General features: G+C 39.1%; 2 protein-coding genes across 2 annotated transcripts; one reads left to right on the top strand and one right to left on the bottom strand.

Moving 5' to 3' along the window:
• Positions 1–1,417: 1,417 nt before the first annotated feature.
• Positions 1,418–2,451, bottom strand: LOC103732066 (olfactory receptor 51B6). The gene has a single exon (XM_008830588.1). It carries the CDS (start codon positions 2,259–2,261, stop codon positions 1,422–1,424), a length of 840 nt encoding a protein of 279 aa, XP_008828810.1. The 5' UTR covers positions 2,262–2,451; the 3' UTR covers positions 1,418–1,421.
• Positions 2,452–18,043: 15,592 nt separating this feature from the next.
• Positions 18,044–18,959, top strand: LOC103732107 (olfactory receptor 51B2-like). The gene is given in 3 exon segments (XM_008830621.2): positions 18,044–18,059; positions 18,062–18,385; positions 18,388–18,959. Coding segments are annotated over 3 exon segments (912 nt in total).
• The last annotated feature ends 2,428 nt before the right edge of the window (positions 18,960–21,387 follow it).

The following is a 21,387-nucleotide window of genomic DNA, read 5'->3' as shown; positions in this document are numbered from 1 at the left end:
GAGTTGTAGACAGAAGAAACATAAGACTCAAACAGAGATTTGGCTCACTTCAAATTTCATCCATTAATCAAAATTAAATTTTAATTAAAAATAATCTGTCTGGTAAGTTCTATAATACAGTAGTTAGACATGTTATCCTGTCCTGTCTAAAGAACATGCTCTAGAAGATATGAAAGGAGAAGTTTTGCATAAAATTCAATCATATAGTCAAATTGCATAAACAAAACATAAAATAAGAAACAGTGTATTCACAGACTGATCAGATAAAAATTATTTACTAGCTTGGAGACATCTGTAATACATGATTTCTTTTTTATCTAAGTTTCTAATAAATTCTGGACATTCTGAAAATATTACCCTTTTTGTGACAAAGAGTAGATATGGCCAATTTGGATAATTTTGAAGGCCATAATGACAGAGCCAAGAGATGGAATGCAACTGTATTCAGAAGGGCTAGTTGCCATATACGGCTCTAACATTTTATATACTATAGTCTGTGTAAGAATTTCTTCTGGTCAGTTTAAAGCTTGTCCTTTGAGTCATAGTTTCTGGTTCTTTAGGGGGCAATAAAGGCAGAAGCATTCCCCTTTCACACCGTTCAATCACTAGAATCAACTTTGAAAAAAAGTTGTTGTGAGAAAAGAGCATTTCTCCTTCAGACATAACCATCACATCCGTCTTTCCCTTCTTCCTCATCCCAGAAAATGACCAGCCATGCCTGACTCTGGAACTGTACTCTGTATACCAGGAACTTGCATCCAGTATTATCTAAGATTTTATCCAAACAGGACTTTCAATACCACTTTAATACATGAAAATACTTAGCTCTATTCAGCAATGCCTGGAGACACCCATATCAAAATATGGTTATCTGTATTATATTTCTATTTAAAACATTATTGTTGGTGCTACTTGATAAACGTTTATCAGAATTGTAACTGAATAGACTTTCTATGGTCATGTTTTCCCTGGAGTAACCTTATTGAATTGAGGACTGGATCGGGCTTATTTCACTCAAAGAAATGTTCAAGAAACAGCCACCAACTCCATAGTGAGAAACAGTATTAAATGCCTTGATTCTAGGCATAGGAGAGCCAGTGCACGAGGCCACATGGAAAAAAAAAATCAGCTTTGACAAAAACATGTGACCTATGCTGCACTCTCAAAAGTCATGTATGTACGTACATGTCAGGTGTCAAAAGCTCACCAAAGTGTGAGATATCTAAGGAAACAGTTAATATCAAAGTGGGGTTCTTGAGCTAGTGCTTAGTATTGTGTTCATAGTACACCATAGAAAATCAGCAATAGATAGCAGTGAAATAGTAGAGGCATTAGATGATTCGTATTGAGATGTCTTTGCTTGATTGTCCTGCCTACAGCATCTTGTCCAAGGTCCAGAAGTTGTTCCCCAGAGCAGTCAATCATGTTTTAGAACAAGGCAGGGAGAATAAATGAATTATACCACTCTGAATCTGTTTAGTTTTAATGCTATAGATGACAGGATTCATAAAAGGGGGGAAAAGGAAGTAGATGTAGCTCATTGTGATGTGGACCACATGAGGAACATGCTTCCCACACCTGTGAATAAATGTCAGACCAATGACAGTGACATAGAAGACCAGGATACAACAGATATGGGAGATGCATGTGTTGAGGGCCTTGGCCCGTTCATCTGTAGAAGCAATGCCCATCACAGTCTTCAGAATCAAAATGTAGGAGAAAAAGATGATGAGGAAATCTAACAGGACCATTGCAAACACAACCACAACTGGATAGAGACGATTGAAGGTGATGTCAGCACAGGCTAGCTTGATGACACCTTGGTGTAGACAGAATGCATGGGAGAGAACATGGGATCGACAATAGGGAAACCAGTGCAGGCGAATGATAATTGACATGATTGACAGACCAGCCCTTGTCAATACCCCCACTCCAATCTTCCTTACCCGGATGTCAGTAAGGATGGTTGTGTATCTTAGTGGGTTGCGAATGGCAATGAAGCGGTCATAGGCCATGGTGAGCAAAACTCCTGACTCCACAATAGAGAGAGTGTGGATAAAGTAGGCCTGAGAGAAGCAGGCCCCATGGCCGATCTCCCTGTGATTTAGCCACAGAACACCAAGCACTGTGGGCATGGTGGTCAATGTCACACCAAGATCTGTGGCTGCCAACATAGCTAAGAAATAGTACATGGGCTCATGGAGGGTATGGTCATCCTTAATGAGGAACAGAAGAGTGCCATTGCCAAGCAGGATGGCCATGTAGGCCACTAATAGTGGGATGGAGATCCAGTGATGTGCCCTATCCAGGCTTGGAAACCCACTAAGCAGGAATACAGCAGTGGAGCTGTTGAGACACACATTGTTAGCATTGCAAAGGGGAAAATATCCCCATCGGGCAAGGTGATAGAATCTAGTTCTTCAGCAGTTGATCTTTGAGGATACTACCTGCTCTGTGTTCCTGATTTTAACCAACAGCAGGGGTTATAAACTAGTCCTTCATTGGAGATTCCTAGGTAAGAGAAAATAGAATATGTGAAGAGTAACTGTATATTATTCAGAGCTTACCATGTGCAAGATTATGGTCTACATGGAGATCAGGCTATTGGTGAAGAGGAGATCTTGTTGAAGTCTTTGGAAATACTATAATCCAAACAAAATGAGGGAAGAAATCACCGTAGTTCCATAGTGCTCTGATAGTGTTGGTACTCACAGGGCATTTTTCATGAAACTCCTTCTCTTGACTGTTAGCACGGAGACTAGACCTAACAGTCTCCTAGAATAAATTAAGCCTCGAAGAGCAAAAACATTCTAAACCTCGTTTGGCAATCAGTTATGGATATCTAATTGCAAAATAATATAAAGAAGATGGTTAGTGTATACACAAAAATAAAGCTGACAGTTAATTTTAGGTTAATATTAATATGTCAATAAGGAATATGTAGTTCATTTTGGAGCAGCTACAAAGTTACAGAAGACTTAATTATAGGTATGTGTGTTCAAAATAAGTAAACCTCAAAATTTTGAGCATGGTAATACTCTAGCTTCTGACATACTTAAAATCACCTCAGAATTTCATATACAGAAAATATAAATTAAGATACAAAAATAAGCCAAATAAAGGAAACTACAGTACTATTTGGTAACACACCAGACAAAAGACTGTTGCTTAAGCATCACCTATTTCAGGAAGCAAAATAGTAATTGATTATTTAGGCACGCTAATATGAATTATGTTTTAAAAGCTATGGAGTCTGATAGAATTTAATAAGACTGCAAAGCCTTTGTGACTCTGCATTCAAAGGTATCATCAGAGTTTGTCACACCTAGGAATTGAGTATCTGGCTTCAACCAGAGATGTGTCCACCTTCTTTTATGATTGGTGTGGACTATACACCTCACATGCTGTGTGTATTACTCATCTGACCTATTTCTTTTTCCCAGAAAAAAATGACTCTAAGATCACTGTGTTTTACTCTTCAGAAGAACTTGGGAGCTCCACCTAAGATTTGATGTCAATGTTTATAAAGAGGTCTGTCTAATGATTTCTGTCTTCCTCATGTTTTTGACAGTAGGCATAAGGATAGAACAGAGATCTGTCAAATGATCCATTTTTCTTATGAAACCTATGGGAGAAAATGTAAGACAATGAGGGTCAGTTTGACTTTAAGCAAGTGTATTACACTGACATTGAATTGAGCAGCAGATGATGTGCCTGGCAAGAAAAAGAAAAGTTGAAATTGAGGTTTTATGAGTGGGATCTTCTGACACTGCTGAAGATGACATTGACCTGTAGCATTCAGACTGGGAGAAGTTGGGGAAAAGCAAACTTTCCACAGGTAAGAAATGGAGAAATAGCTAACTCCTTCCTGTCAAGGAAAAACTCAGGAATATTTTGCTTATGATACACAGCATAGGTGCATTTTCATACATGTAGGCACTCATATACATAAAATAAATTAAAAGAAAAGAGAAACAGAAACGAATTTCTCATCTTACAAAGGTACTGCCTTGTTTTGTAGTGATGATGCTTAAATTCTCTTGCAGCCTTCCAATGCACCATAATAAGGGACTTACAAAAGCACTTGGTAATTATTTCCTGTTATGACAAGTTAAGCATACAATAGCTGAATAAACGAGAAAGGAAAAAGAGAAAAGAAGCTACAGAGGCAGGACTGAGGAGGGAAGAGATTGTCCAGAAACACATGCAGGGGATGAGGAGCTCAAGTTTTCCTCTCATTCGATGAGCTGCAGTATTGCATACAGTCACACTATTTTGTAGAACCCAATAATCTATGCCTGCTAGCTAATAAGCTCATACTACATATCAATACATGTGACATAGTAATCAAACATCAGAGTCTTTTTACCCACTGTGGATGATGCGGGCTGTACACGTAAGGCAGAGTCGTTACCGGTACGGTCCAGCTTGCTACCTTTCTTCTGCTTGTGTACTTACACACTGAGTAATTCTGCCCAATACCCAGAACCGCTTTCAGCAACACATGAGCTTAACTATGCGGAATGGAGATAGTTAAAAGTCCAAACTCATCCCTGTAGCCACTCAGCCTTTTCCAGGGTCACTGATTCAAAGCTGACTTGTTTTGTTGATGAGAAGCTAATACCTAAAGTTTCAAACTCTGCCACATAAACAGAGGCGACTATACAGATCCCTCGAGATCTCACTCAGACTCTGGCACCTTTGTTTGGGCTCCTTTACCTCCTTTCTGACACTCTCTTCTCTATCACAAGCACTTCAGTTTCTCAGTTTTATATCTCCTGCTTGTGTTCCTTATCCTTTTTTGAACAGTTTAAATTTGTTCTTCATGCTCTGTTTTCTTTTAATCTCTCCGCTGCCCATATTTCCTTCTAAGTATCTGATAAATGGTACAGTGCCCAACATGTATCTTGTGTTCTTTTTCAGAATCAGTAACTGATTAGCTTTCCTACACATGCAAACTGTTCCCTTACCATTCTTGTTTCAAGCAGCTTATCAAATCAATGACCCACCCTATCTGGTAGCTGATTCACTCTGAATGGGGAGCTGTGTATCCCTGGAACCTGGAAAGGTGCAGAGCATCATTATAAAGGACATGGAAAGAAAAAGTGTACTGTGGTTTCAATTGAGGAGGCATTGAATGCCTATATGTTACTCTGAATTTTTCCAGGTGCTGAAGGCACACAGGTATGTGAATAACTGATCTGATTGCAAAATAACGCAGCTCCATCCAAGTTTAATTTTCTGATATGGCTTATTTGTCCTATGAGCTTATAGTTACCTTTTTGTTACTTTGTTTTGTTTTATTCTGTGTTGTTGAGACCCAGTCACACTATTGCTATGTAACTGCATCTGGTCTTCATTTCTTGATCTTTCTCCCTGGACCTCCCAAGTGTGTGCTGGGATTTCAGTACACACTATCATTTCTGACTTCTGCTAGTGACTTCTCTAGAAACTTTTTGAACTTCTATTGATTTCTGAGGAAATATATCTGCTCAAGAAAAAATTCTGTCCTTTAAATTTACCTGGAATTCTTAAGAGGTAATTTTCATGAAGGAAATTGCAGGGTTGGAATGGAGGTCATAAAAATTAAAAGTTTAGAGAGCAGGACAAAAAAGGAGAAACAGGCAATACATTCATCAACCCCTGTTTTCTAGAACTGACACTTCTTCTTATGCATCCAAAGAGGCAATCCTTAAGGAATCCAGGCTGAAAAGGTGCTGCTGGGACTTTCACTCATCTGTTCTTGGCATATAATACTATTTCTTTTCTCCTGCTGAAATACCAGCGCCCTGTTCCCCATCTTGCTTTGTCCTGGTCTCTGCAGTAAGACTTCAGAGAGAAAATTCCTTACATACGCTGACTGATTCAAGATACTGTTCTTATATATTCTGTGGTGACACTGTCATGAGCTTCAGATCCTGAGCTTTGTGAAGGATTTGGTCACAACATCATTTTCTCAGAGACTGCACAAAAGCATGCCTAGTGGGAACATTTATTCAGAAGCATCCCCTGAGGGACCATTTGTTATCTGGGTCACTTATTGCCCCTCCTTCACGGTCTTCCTTGTCTTACTCATCTGTCCCTACCTGCTGTGTTTTTCTTTCTTGTATGTATTCTGAGCCTTGGGGACACGGGGTTTTCACTAGCAGTTTCCAAGATCTCTGTCTGTGTTCCAGCTTTGGCTTGAGTACTGTTCTTAGGTGGGTGATTTATCTCTATTAAGCTATAGAAAGAAAAAAGGACCAGTTAGGAATCTGGACTGCAACAGGTTTGGGGAGAGTTCATTCCCCAACTGTCTAAGAGAAACTTCAGTCTGTCTGTCTGAAATGAGAAATGTATGGAAAATAGAGAACAGGAATTGGTTTTATTGAAGAGTTCCTTTGTAATAATACCTTATGCAAAAATTTGTATTATTTTTTTAAGTGTATGAGTGTATTGCCTGCACGTGTGTACGTGCACCTGTGTCGTGCAATGCCCATGGGGTCAGAAGGTGGCATTGGATTTCCATGGAATCGTAGCTATGAACAAGTCGGTTGTTAGCTACCATTTGGGTACTGGGAATAGAATCTGGGTCTTCTGCAAGAACAGCCAGCGCTCTTAACTGCTGAGCCATCTCTGCAGCCCCGTTTGTATTGTTGTTAAGAAACCAAAACTTCTACATTCACAGATGGCCAAGCCATCTAACACATTCCTGTTACAGGTTGGTTGCTATATAAAAGATGCTAATGAGACAGTTGGAGACAGAATGTGTTTATTAAAGAAAATGTTTGTATTAATATAACTGAAACATATATTGTCAAAGTCTTGCCTAATCTATTGGGAGGCTCTGGAGCAAGTATTACCCAATGAAGCACATTAAAACCCACTGGGTTGAAATTGCAAGGCCTTTAAAACACCTCTTCACTTAGTTACCAGATGGTATCGTCTAGCCCCAGAGGTTAAAACATTAAGCACAGTGACACCGTACACCTGAGGGAGATCCTGTATGACCTGAGAGTTAGAGGCTGGATTCTGAGCACATTCCCAGGGTGGGAAAGGAAGTCTTTCCTTGATGAGAAATCTGGCCAGTACATTCTGATAACTGCAACATCTTGTTGGTATCATATTTAGGTGAATGTCATGGTACATGCCAGAATTTCAGTGCTTCCAGTCTGTAGCAGGAGACTCATGTTTTTAGGATCAGCCTGCAATATATAGTGAATTATTGTCCAGTCTGGGCTGAACTACGTACAGAGACCGTATCTCAAAACAACAACAACAAATCCTGTTGATATTGTGATTTTGGGAGCCATTGTTAAAGACCATTGTTATTCAAATGCCCAATCTAAGATTTCTCTTTCATAGACCCAGAAATGGTTAGAACATATTCAATAATATATGCAGTTTCACTGGTTTGCTATAACACAAGTCATTGCTAGGTTTCACAGGAACATTTACTTACAGAGCTTTATTATATTTATTTGTTATTACACTAACAAATAATCAAAACCCATTACCATAAGTATTTTATTAACTTTTATTGAGTTTTCTCTCTGACAATTTCATCCATGTATAAATTGCATTCTGATTAATATAAATCCCCAAGCTCCCTTCTGTCTCTATTAATCCCCTCTTCCCTGCAACATTCATAATATTTTGTGGTTGTTAATGTTTATTGAGACTCATTGAGTTTAATCACAGTCATCTGTGACCATGAGTTGAGAACTATCTACTGGATACTGATGGGCTCCTCAGTGTATTCACAACTGAAGACAGCAGTTGCCATTCCCCATAATCCTCAAATAGGGACAGGTTCATATAAACTTCCTCCTCAACCCATGATTTCTGTGCCCAATCTTGTATAGGTCCATTGTAGGCAGCTATAGATGTTGTGAGGTCATGACTGCACTGGCTGTGCCTTGCTCAGAAGACACCACTTCACATCGCTTCTCCCTCTCTTTTTGGTTCTTAGTTATTTCCACCCCATCTTCCACAATGTTCATCGAGCCTTGAAGGGGGTCCTGATTAGGGTGGAGCACTGAATTTTCACTTATGCTTACCACCTTGAGCAGCTGTGACATCTCTGCATTCACCACTGTTCACTGGAAAAAGAGACTTCCCTGAAATAGTTTGGGAGTGGAAGTTGTCTATGGTTTAAGCATAAATATTTAGAAGGCAGCTTTGCACATGACAGTTTAGTCAAACGGCAGTGTTGTTTGCCCTTAGGGCCTCAGACCTTCTTAGACATGTGTTTGCAATGCCCAGAGAGTCAAGAAGAGGGCATCAGATCCATTGGAACTGGAGCTAAGGAAAGGTATTAGTTGCTAAGTGGGTGCTGGGAACCAAACCTGGGTCATCTGCAAGAGAAGCCAGTGCTTTTAACTATGGACCAGCTCTGCAACCCCTGCCAGCCCACCAGTGGGTTCATCTTGCCTGGCAGGTTGGTATTGCATATTGTATGGTTCACATCTGAGTAAGACCTTTGATGTTTTTTCTACCCAGGAGCTTATATGACACCTACTAGAACCATGAAAGCCACTCAACAGCAGCAAGGAGAAAGCATCCAGTGTAGTTCCATCTAAATATCTCTACATCTTGCAACAAATGTGTGAGGTGTATTCAGCAATAGGGCCTTATCAACTAGTACTGGTGGGCACTGAGGAGCAATCACAAGAACTTGAATTATTTGGGGGGCTTCTGGGGCCTCCCTGACCAATAACTCATAAGGAGATATCCTATACCTGGAACTGAGGATTCTGTTTAGTGGCCTTTGGCTTTTAGGAACACAGTTATCCAGAGATCTAGAATATGACCCTCCCTTCTCTATTTTTAAACATATTATTTAATTGGTTTGCAAAGTAGTAAATTTCCATATGGTTTTTTCATTCCTCTTTAGTTTTGGTTAACCATTCCTTTCTCCCTGCTGATCTCCCCAATTTCCCAACACTCATCTCTGCTTAAAATTTCCACCCTCAGAAATCCCTTCTCTGCTTTCACATCACTTAAGTTATGCTGCCCACTCTCAAATGCCCCTTTCTTTCTACAGGTACTCCAAACTGAACACAGAAACCTAAAGGTTTACAGTTAGGAGTCACATATGATAGAGAACATGCTGTACTTATCTTTCTGAACCTGAGATACCCTACTTAGTGTAATTTTATCTTGTCTTGCTCATTTATCTGTAAATTTTGCAATTTCTTCTTTACAGCTGGATAAAATTCCCCATTGCAATTGTACCACATGTTCATATTTTCTTCATCAGTTGATGGACATCTAGGCTATCCTAGTTCACCTCTCTATTGCTGTGACAAAAGACTTTGACAAAAACCAACTTGAAGAGGAAGAGATTTATTTGGCTTATAGCACAGTCCATTATCAAGAAAGCCAAGACAGGAACTCAAGGTGGGAACCTGGAGCACAGACCACCAAGGAATGCTGGTTACTGACTTGCTGTGATGGTCTGTGTTCAGCCTGCTTTTTTTTTTTTTGAGACAGGGCCTCCCTGTAGCCCCAGCTGGCCTGGAACTCACTATGTAGACCAGGCTGGCCTGGAACTCACAGAGATCTGCTTGCCTTTGCCTCCCAAGTGCTGGGACTACAGGCATGGGCCACCATGCCCTGCTCAGCCTACTTTCTTATACAACACAGGACCATCTACCCTGGGGTGACACCACCTACAGTGAGCTAGACCCTCCCACATCACTCAGTAATCAAGAAAATGCCTCAAGGGCATGATCACAGGTCAATCCAATGTAGAAAGATCTTCAGTTGAGGTTCCCTCTAACCATGTATGCACAAAACACACCTCAACAAATACAAAAAATAGAAATAATTCCATGCCTTCTATCAGACCACATGCAGTAAATCTTATAATCAATAGCAAAAAAAGCTCTAGTAACTACATGAACTCATGGAGATTAAACAATACACTTCTGAATGATGAATGAGTAAAAAAATAAGAAATAAAAATATTCCTACGATTAAATGAAAATGATAATATAACACAACAAAACTTCTGAGACTCTTTAAAAGCAGCTCTAAACTGGAAGTTTATAGCTCTAAGTTGCTGCATTAAAAAATCAGAAAGAGCACACAAAATGACTTAACAGCACAATGCAAGACTCTGGAAAGGCAGGAACAAACCAATCCCAAACCTAGTACATTAGAAGAAATACAAAAATCAGAGCAGAAATTAGTGAAATAGAAATGAAAAAAAAAATACAAAGAATCAATAAATCTAAGAGATTTGAAAAGTTAAAGTTAAACAAGATAGACAGACCCTTAGCTCAGTTAACCAAAAAAAAAAAGAGTAAACTCAAATCAACAAAATCAGAGATGAAAGGAGAAACATTGCAGCAGACACTGAGAAATCCTGAACATTATAATGGAATACTTTAAGAATCCATGCTCCATTAACCTTGAAAATCTAAAAGAAATGGATGGATTTCTAAAGTCACGGGCACCACAAAAGTTAAACTAAGAGGAGATCAGCAGCTTAAATAGACCCATAACAAATAAGGAAATTGAAACAGCAATACAAAACCTCCCAACTAAAACAAGTCAAGACCCAGATGGGTTCACTACTAGAATTCTAGTAGACATTCAAAGAAGATCTACAACCAATACTTCCTAAATTATACAAAAAGATTGAAACAGAGGGACAACTCCTAAACTCCTTTAAATTTTTTTTGCATTTATTTGTATTTTATGCACACAAGTGTTATGCCTGTATGTGTATAAGTGCACCTGTGTCGTATAATGACTGTGAAGACAGAAGAGAGCATCAGCTCCCCTGGAACTGGAGTTAGAGACAGTTGTTAGCTACCATGTGTGTGCTGGGATTCAAACCTGAGGATCCAGTGCTCTTAACTGCTGAGCCATGTCTCTAGCACTCCAAAGTCCTTCTATAAATCTCATATCACTGTAATGTCAAAAAAAGACACAGCAAAAAATAAAGTGTGAGCTCATATCCTTAATGAACATAGACACAAGATTCTGAACAAAATACTTACAAACCACATACAACATATGTAAAAGATCATTCACCATGATCAAGTTGGCTTTATTCCAGAGATACAGGGATGGTTCAATATACATAAGGCAATAAATGTAATAAATAATATAAATGGACATAAAGACAAAAACCACATGGTCATCTCAATAGGTACAGAAAAGATCTTTGACAAAATCCAACATGGATTCTTGTTAAAAAGTCCTAGAGGAAATTGGACTGGAAGGAAAACACTTCAACATAACCAAATCTGTGTACAACAAACCAGCAGCCAACATTATTCCTAGTGGAGAAAAACTGGAAGCACTCACGTTAAAATCAGGAACTAGAGAGGGCTTTCCAGTGCCTCCACTCCTTTGCAATATAGTGCTTTTATCGAAGATAATCAACAGCTATCTAATTGGACTTAAAGCCCGCTCAATGTGAGGGAACTCATGGATGGCATTGCAAATATAGTCAAATAGGCTGGAGAGGTGATAGATCCTAGAGAAAACTCTATCTCTGTCATATCTAGACAAATGAAACTTCTTATTGTATGCTAAATATAGATTCTTATATTTTCAGACATATATTGTGCACCTCTCATCAAAGAAGATTCTTTTTTTGTCACAACAGATGGAGGTTATTACAGAGTTCTACAACTGGTCTCACACAGAAAATATATGTCTGAGAGATGCCCAGCTTAAGTGACACATACAGTAGAACCTTGTCACCTAAGACTCATGGGACATAGCGGAACAGAGGTAGAGAGAATACTAATATATTACTCTCACCAGCAAAGCTTCCTCACACAACAGAGTATGATGCACACAGAAGGCCACAACTGGCAAAGTTTTGGAGAACAAGAAATTGTAGAATGTGTTTCCCTGCATAGGACTCCTATATTAAATCTCATCCATCTAGGGCTCAGGGACCATTGTGGAAGAGAGGGCAGAAATATTGTAAGTGCCAGGATTTGTACATGAACATAGGGAAACAGAAACTTTCAGGACTCTGGAAACTTGCTCATGAACTTGCAACAATAGTGACAGCATGCACAAGACCCATGCCCACTCAATCAGACAAAAAAACAGCATAGAATGAGGGAAATGGGCAGCAGGTCCCAGCTCTATCCTAGGAAATATTGGTAACTGATTATTGCTAGGTGAGGAGAGTAGATCTTCTTTGATGTAGAGATTCTAGATAGGCTAATAGCCTCTGGAGGATGAACTTGTACGAAGGACATCTGGGTACAAATGCTTGACCAGAAAGGGTTTAACGTATTTGACAGAATGCATGAAATCTAGTGGCGGGGGGTCGGTGGGAGGCAGATGGGGGAGGGGGTCTAAATTTGATTAAGATGTATTATGTGAAATGTACAAAACCCAATAAAATATTTTAAAAAAATAATACGGTATGAAAATTACAAAAATTCAATAAATCAAAAAATTGTATTACAACTTAAAGAAATATAGTGTTATTGAGGTAGGGACTTAAAAATAAGAGTGTTTGTCTGAGTATGGTGTTGTAAGACTTTAATTCCAGCACTTGGGAGGCAGTCAGGGGAATCACTGTCAGATTGAGGCCAGCCTGGTCTACACAGGGAGTTCCAGGTCATCTGGGGCGGGACTGGGGAGATGAGAAGGCCCTTCAGCAAAGAGTGCTTGTTGCTCTTGCAGAGGTCCTGGGTTTGGTTCCCAGTGCCCACAGCTCACATTGTGTGTAACTCCAGTTCTAGGGAGTTCAATGTCCTCCTCTGGGCTCTGTGGCCACCAGTCATACATGTTGAACATATAAGCAGATGCAGGCAAAAACATATACACATAAAATAAAAATAAAACTAAGTCAAACTTCAAAGAATATCAGTTTATTAATAACAATATCATGAAGATGATGAAAGAAGTCTAAATTGCATATTAATTCTGCATTCCTAATAGATTGATGCACAGAATTATAAAGAGCTTCTTTAAACACACTTCAAAAAGACCAGTGACTCAATTAGAAAATGAATCAAGGGCCTGAACAGTTTCTTCACAGAAAACGTTGTCTAATACTATATGCATGAAAAGCTACACAATTTCTATCTGTGGTCAAGTAAATGCAATTTAAAACACAAGAACGTGTCCAACTGAGTGAGTGAAGTGGGAACAGGACAGTATCAAGTGTTGGTGACGATGTAGCACAACTGGAATTCCGTTCATCACCGAATAACTAAAAGTAGCATTCTGCACAAAGACGTTGAGCAACTTGAAGTAATGCTGAAGTTATGTACAGTTTACATCTCGAATCAGTAGAAAGAATTCAGTTTTGTGTGTTTACTAAAGGCATACATGGGATATTTACATGACCCTTATCAGTAATGGCCCCAAACCACATATCGCTCCAATATCTATCAACAGACAAATAGATGACACTTTGTTGCTTATTTTCATAATGAATATTATAGTCAATGAAAATGGATTACACATATGACTGTATTGCAACATCAAGGAACCTTAAAAAATGTTGAACAATGCAAACAAAACCACAGCAACAAATGTTTGTGTTATTCCACTTAAATTAGTAAAACAGGCAAATGTAATAGTTGGTTGCTGCCCTATAGGCAGTTAGCTGCTCTGGGTGTGGCAGTGGTGAGGGGGTGCCTAGGGGGTAATAGGAAGCATGAGTCATGTTCCACTGCAGAACACAGTGCTAGTTACAGATAGGTTCCACACCTGAAAATTCATTGAAGTACACATTTACAGCGTATTCACATTTCTGTACGTACAGTATACTTAAAAGGTGCATGGGGGGACTGAAGAGATAGCTCAGTGGTTAAGAGCACTGACTGCTCTTGCAAAAGACCCGGGTTCGATTCCCAGCACCCACATGGCCACTATGAACCATCCTTAACTCCAGCTGTAGGGGAATCCGATGCCCTCTTCTGACCTCCGTGGCATTTCACCACATGGGTACGCTCACATACAGGCAGGCAATACAGTCATACACATAAAATAAAAATAATAAATAAAATATTAATAAAAGATACATGGGAAAGCACACAAAAGCTGAGGCATAATATTAGTGTCTATGAATGTATTCAATGGCAAAGATTAAATTAGAAAAGATAGTTCAGTATTAATGAGTGTGTACAGAAGCACCAACAGATACGGCCTGTATTTGCTTACAGTGTAATTAAAATATGAAATCCGAAACTGAGAAATGAAAAGCAAGAATATAAATGAAATTGTGTTTACCAATCAGTGCAGATAATTATACCACATTATTAAGACATTCTGTTATAATTAGTGGTCTAACCCCAGCTTTAAAGTCTAATAACCACAAGAATGACTGGTACAGCAAACTTTAGAGGGACAGAAATGGCACTTTTATCTTGGGGATAATCAACAGCTATCTAATTGAACTTAAAGCCTGCTCAATGGGAGATAACACACGTGTGGCTCTACAAGCATAGCCAAATACACACTGCTGAAGAGGTCATAGAACTCAGAGAAAACCCTAAGGCTGTCACATCCCTAGACAGACATAATTTTTTAGTTCTGTTACAGGATATAGCCTTTTCCCCAAGCCCTCGTAGATAGCAACATTTATGCTATGACATAAAGGAAGCCATAATACATTACAAGGCTAACACTTTAATCATAATTCCTTGTGATTTTGCTTTTACTAATTTATGCTTAATAAACGCAATTGTTATTTATTTTTAAACGATAATGACAGAGAACATCACCATGTTTCTTTCCTGGCTTAGAGCTGAATGCTATCATTTTCAATATCGTATTTAACAATTCTGTTTAAAAGAAATTCTACAGTGTGGTAAATGTAATTTGAACTTTGACAAAGTTCCTATCCCCTTCATTTAATGAGTGAGTAATTTTAAATAAGTCATTTAATTTCTGAGCTTTGAGTGTAAAAATTGGAAACAATGTAGCCTGTGAATATTCTATCAGTATTTTTGTCTAAACATACTTATTCAATTTACTAATATTAATATTATCATTAACAAAAATGAATAATGGAGTGTTTGACAAGTGTTAATAATAACATAGTTAAGGAGAAAAATAACCAGAAGATGGCATAGTAACTATGCTATTCTGCCATGGGAAGAAATATGTAGCCAATTATATCACTGAGTTTTATAATGTGTTTGAAAATAATCACAACCCTTTCGCTCCCTTAATTACTGTGAGAACATTTTTCTACAAAACAGAACCTTCAGTGCATCGTCCTGTTTCCTATATCTTTCTGTCTTACTTCACAAACAGAGTTGGAACCTATGGGTTCATTTTACAGGCCTTCGACCCACTATCTTTTTAAAAAAATATTTTATTATTTTTATTTTTTATGTGTATGAGTGTATTGCCTGCATGTACATGAGAGCACCTGTGTCGTGCAATGCTGTGGAGGTCAGAAGAGGGCTTCGGATTCCCCTGGAACTGGAGTTAAGGACGGTTTGTGGCTGCCATGTGAGTGCTGGGAATTGAACCTGGGTCCTCTGAAGAGCAATCGGTGCTCTTAACCGCTGAACCATCTCTCCAGCCCTGACCCACTATCTTAACACTGCTCTCCCTTTTACGACCTCTTCCACGTTTGTCACTCTTCATGAATTGAAAAATACCATTTTCTTTTATTAAGTTTTAAATAGTTTTCAGTATTTGTGCTATGCACTAACATATACTAACTCATTTAAACTTTGAAATAATTCCTCAGCATGTTTACTCGTTCTCACAACAATCTTTTCAACAACTGTCACCCTCACCTTGCAGGTGAAGCTGAGCTGTAGAGCTCCGAACACAGTGCAGTTGGAGGTCTGTTTGCCTCAGAGCCCCCGTACAACGGGTTCTAGGAAATTGAAATACTTGCCAGTGGTACCTCATCATTGATCATCTAGACTCTTCTGTTCTTATACTTACCTATAACTGCAGAAAACTACCTAAGGAATGTCTCTACATGAATTCTAAAGACACACAGTACCCGAAATGAAAGTATTTCCCCCTTTTAAACAAGTATATCCCACAAAGCGGTACTCATTACAAACATAACAGATGATCTACTGAAATATTCCTGTGATCTCTATTCAGATGAACATAGCAGCTTTCCATTGACCAGAATCAGATACTCAGATGCCTTCTATCTATTATTGTTCATTAATCTACCATCTTCTATCACCTGGCTCTATGCTTTCTAAGTCACAGAATCTATGCTTGTCTGTCTAAACCGCGCTGCTAGCACCTGGTCGTAATCCAACCATCATGCCTCCTCATATGTTTACTGCATCCTAATATTCTTATTCCCTCTGCCTTTTCAAGTGTTCACACTACATTCAATTGATGTTAAATAACAATAGTCTGGTTGTGATCATGCCCCTCAGCCTTTGTTACACATTCGCAGTCATATCAAACCCTTCATATGATTTCTGATAATGCGTGGTCAGAATCTGAACTATCTCATACTCTTTACTATAGCAATAATATACCTTAGTATGGGTAGTACAGATTTATTCCTATTCAAGTTTGTCATATTTTGTCTCATCCCATGCTAGCATGGATGTTGATCCTATGTTTCTTTCTTTGTATTGAACTAGCATTTCCCGTGCTCCTAATTTTTCATTATTTAATTTACTGATCCTTTTCTGGAGATTTTCCCTAGATTTCAGTATACCAGTATTCCAGTATATATTCAGTGTACTCCTCTTAGTGCGCATGCACACACACAAGCACATCTACATACACACATATTATATACATATATATTCAGAAATGACACTGCTATATAAATTGATGCTAAATACTTTTTCCACCACCCAGTGAATGTGCAAGCCCTATTAATGAATAGAGCAACCCCATTACCCTGAACATGACACAGAATGGGAAAATATGTGAACATAAAGGGATCCTGTGAAAAATGTTAGATGGACTACATTCACATGGCTGTTAATAGAGCCAGTGAGGTTCTTATGCATCAGAACTCATTTTTTTCCAAGGAATCAGGGAAGACAAAATTTACTGGAATCATAAACTCCACGACCAAAAAAGGTACATGGGAGCCTAAGAGTCATTAGCATCCCTTGGGTCTTTGAGAAAGATAACAGGAAAAGCGCACACTTATATTCATTAGACCATGATGCTAACAATCTTGGGGCATCACCGGTGTCACCAGCTGTTTGAGTCTTCAGTTTGGCCTTGGAGAAAATGCCAAAAATTCCTGAGGGCTTTGGTAATGGGGCTGAAAGCAGAGGGAAGGAGATCCAGGTAAGACAAGACTCTGGAGAGATGAGATCTTTGTATATATCTTCTAACCTGGCATCTTCAAAAGTCTCAGAGCAGAAGGTGTCTGGACTGATCAGGAGTAGGTCCCAATGTAACAACAAAATTATGTTGTCTGTGAGTGGAGTGCCAGGGCCAGAAATCAGGAAAGACTCGTCTCTTATCTGCTGTGAGATGCAGTCAGAAGACTAGAGGCAGTTTCTAGATGCCTTCAGAGTGAGACACAGAATACATGGACTACCAGACTCTCCTTTTTTATTTCAGAAAGCATATCAATGAAGATTTGGAAGTTCAAGTGTATTGTATGACCCTTGCATGGACTTGAAGAGAATGATAAATACTTTTAGATTATATGTGACATCCTCTAACTATATCCCTTTTTCTCCATAGAGGGATCCTGGCTTTTGGGAGAATTCAACAAAACACCGCCATAAAATTGCAACATTAAACTAAGGAAAGTTTTCTTTTTAAAAAAGACTAAGTCTCTTTTATGAATGTAAAATATAAAAGAAATTCAAATTTAACTACAGCAAAAGTTTTACAAACAGACATCAGTGTAACGAAAGAAAATTAGTAAGTATCCATGTGTATATATTGATCATCTTTGTTTTGTAATGGTTAGAACATTGTAGAATATACACAACAGATTAGGGCATGATGCTATAAAAATGTGTTTGATGTACTTATGAAGTATCATTGAAAATGAATATTGTGGTTGAGGCAGTCATGAAATATTTCCATGCAGAGGGAGTGTAAGACAATATTAATAAAAAAGAAACTGGGCTTTGAGCTTCATGGTGGTTATATTATGTGGCCCAATGTCAGTGCTGCCCCTTCCTGCTGACTGGCTTCCCAGGTCTGGAGGCAGCACATCCCTGGATCTCCATCCCCTTCTTTGCCATCTACGTCTCTGTGCTTCTGGGCAATGGCATGCTCCTCTACCTCATCAAGGATGACCTCAACCTGCATGAACCCATGTACTATTTCCTTGCCATGATGGCTGGCACAGACCTCACGGTTACATTGACCACAATGGCCACTGTAATGGGGGTCTTGTGGGTAAATCACAGGGCGATACGGAGTGGGGCCTGCTTCTTACAGGCCTATATCATTCACTCCCTTTCCACTGTAGAATCAGGAGTCTTACTCGCCGTGCCATTTGCATACCTCTGTGGTACAGCTCTGTTCTTACCAATTCTAGAGTGATAAAGATAGGGCTTGGTGTAGTGTTGAGGGCCTTTTTATCTCTCATACCCCTGATCCTGCCTCTCTTTTGGTTCCCATATTGCGGTTCCCATGTTCTTTCCCACACCTTCTGCCTCCATCAAGAAGTCATGAAACTTGCCTGTGCTGACATCACCTTCAACTGCCTGTATCCAGTTGTTCTGGTTGCCTTAACTTTCTTCCTAGATGCTCTGATCATTGTCTTCTCCTATGTTCTCATTCTGAAGATCATTCTGGGCATCGCCTCTGGAGAGGAGCGAGGTATGGCCCTCAACACGTGTGTCTCTCACATTAGCTGTGTCCTGGTGTTCTACATCACTGTGATCGGTCTGACCCTCATCCACAGGTTTGGGAAGCATGCTCCACATGTGGTGCATATCACCATGAGCTACATCTACTTTCTTTTTCCTCCATTCATGAACCCCGTCATTTATAGCATCAATATCAAGCAGATTCAGAGAAGCATTGTTCACCTGTTTTCTGTGTATAAAATTGCATGAGCCAGTCATGGCTTCAAGATTCTGTTTCTCTAGCCTTCTTTGTAACTGAAAAAGACCTTAATGTTACAATAAGTTATGTTTTTATCAGCATTAGACTGTCATTATGGCATAGAGACTATATCTATCCACTCAATTAACAAGTAAATAGCTTTTATATAGATGTAAAAATTTACTATCTCTCTATCAAAGTATCTATCTCCAGAGGAGAGAAACTAGAGAAGTCAATCATCATTACATCTGGAGACAGAGAACATAGATAGGTACCCCATGAAGAGAACTGACAGACCAATTCAGATCACATGTCTATAAGTGAAGTACCATGTGAAGTCAAGTGTCGAGTAAGGTCAACCACCTTACTATTTGGTTGCCGTGTAAAGGTCAGTTCAATTATGTGGGCATAAGACAGTGGACCTCACTGTGTCTCAAAAGTATTTTAAAGTAGGGGTTTCTTTTGAGATGATTCAAAAGCCATGTATAAAGTTTTATTGTATATTCTTACTCAGTTCATTGATGGCTATCAGTTCATTTCATGAGTTGATTTCGTACTGCATTATCTGAAAATCTCCTAATGAAATAATTTATATAATAGTTTTTAAAAATTAATTTTAAAAATCTCTACGATGTGTTCCATAATGAAGACTTGAAGCCTCTTTATGCCCTTCCTGGTTTCTCTGATCCTCCACTTACCGCACAATATCTATAGTCACCATCTTCACCAGATGTATTAACAGTCCCCCAAAGCATCATGATTTCACATGGTGCTTGCCTTTGATCTGTTTTTATTTTTCTCTTTTTCTTTGTGTACTGGCTTATGTCTTGCACCTCTTTTGCTACTCTTTTAATTCTGCACTAGAGTTTCTCATTGTCTTTGAAATAATACTATTTTACTTTACAAATGGCATAACAAGAACCTTACATTAGATTATATCTGATTCGTTCTTCTCATTCTCTGAGATGTTCTTGAGCTATGCCTTACCTGTACATAGGTTGTACCCCGAATATTGTTTCAGGTATGCAAGTTTTAGGACAATTTTAAAAACCAAAAGTAACATCTATTTAAATTTTCTTTTCTTTGAGCATTTGGGAGATCTTTATTATTTTATTCGCAAGTTTCTCTCTAATTTTTAAAATAGGAACATTTTGAAATGCAATCTAATATTGTAGTTTTGTGCGGTCAATTTCATTTTTATTATTTTTAAATTTGCTGGGGCTGGAGAGATGGCTCAGCATTTAAGAGCACTGGTTGATCTTGCAGAAGGCCAAGGTTCAAGTCTCACCACCCACATGATGGCTAACAACCATCCTTGTAACTCCAGTTCCAGGGGATCTGATGCCCTCTTCTGACCTTGGTGGGCATTGCACAATATGGCTGAACTTACATACATGCAGGCACTCATACAAATACAATAAAAATAATAATAAATAAACAATTTTTTCGGTCTTTTGAGACAGGGTCTCCGTTTAGTCCCAGCTGTATACTGGAACTCACTATGTAGACCAGGCTGGCCTTGAACTCACAGAGATCCTCCTGCCTCTGCCTCCTCCCAAGTGCTGGGATTAAAGGCATGCACCACCACGCCTGGCAATAAATAAAATATTTTAAAAATTGTGTATAATTGTTCAGCGTTATGGGATACTATGTGGTATTTTGATACATGTACTGAATGCTTTGATTAATTTGGAGGAAGTAACATATTCCTCATCTTAAATGTTGAGCATTTACTTGTGTTAGGATTATTCAAAATCTTCTAATTGTGGGGAGCCGCCTGCCGTCCCTGCAGACGCCATTACAAGATGGCGCTCACATCTGGTTCATGCTGAGCAGTAAATAAGTCAGTACGCATGCCCGAAGTAATTTTCCACCTTCTAGTCTCTGCCTACCTCGTGGCGTGATATGGGCTGATGAGTTTGCGACCAATCAAGAGTAGCCACGTCCAAGACGGGCTTACTAACCTATATAAGGGCTGGGTTTCCGACATTCGGGGTCTTCACCCTGTAAGCTTATGCTCTCCCTCTCAAGATGCATTAAAGCTTTTCTGCAGAAGGATCCTGAGTGTGCCGCGTCGTTCTTGCTGGCGAGACGATAGCGCAGGACAACTGGTGCTGAGACCCGGGAATTCAACCAAACCATCGTCAGCACCATCGGAGACCCCTTGAGTTCAAGGAGGATTCAGAACTGCAGGTAAGGACGTTCAGAGAGGTATGTTTTTTCTGGACTTTGGCTTGAACCTGTTTCCGCTTTGGAAAGGTAGCTTTGAGGCCTTGGTTATCATTCTGGGAGCACTTATAGTTTTGTTGTATAAAACATGCCAGGCCATTGTGGCGGAAAGTCGAAATGTTCTTGAGGAAGTCCAGGATAGCATGTCAGAAACTGAACGCAGTGAGAGGTTAGGTGCACGAAAAAAGAAACGGGCCCCAAATAAGGAAA

Source organism: Nannospalax galili, unplaced genomic scaffold (assembly GCF_000622305.1).
Source record: "Nannospalax galili isolate Female #2095 unplaced genomic scaffold, S.galili_v1.0 scaffold635, whole genome shotgun sequence".
Taxonomy (NCBI): domain Eukaryota; kingdom Metazoa; phylum Chordata; class Mammalia; order Rodentia; family Spalacidae; genus Nannospalax; species Nannospalax galili.
The sequence above is the reverse complement of the archived record's forward strand: the minus strand, read 5'-3'. Positions and strand labels throughout refer to the sequence as shown.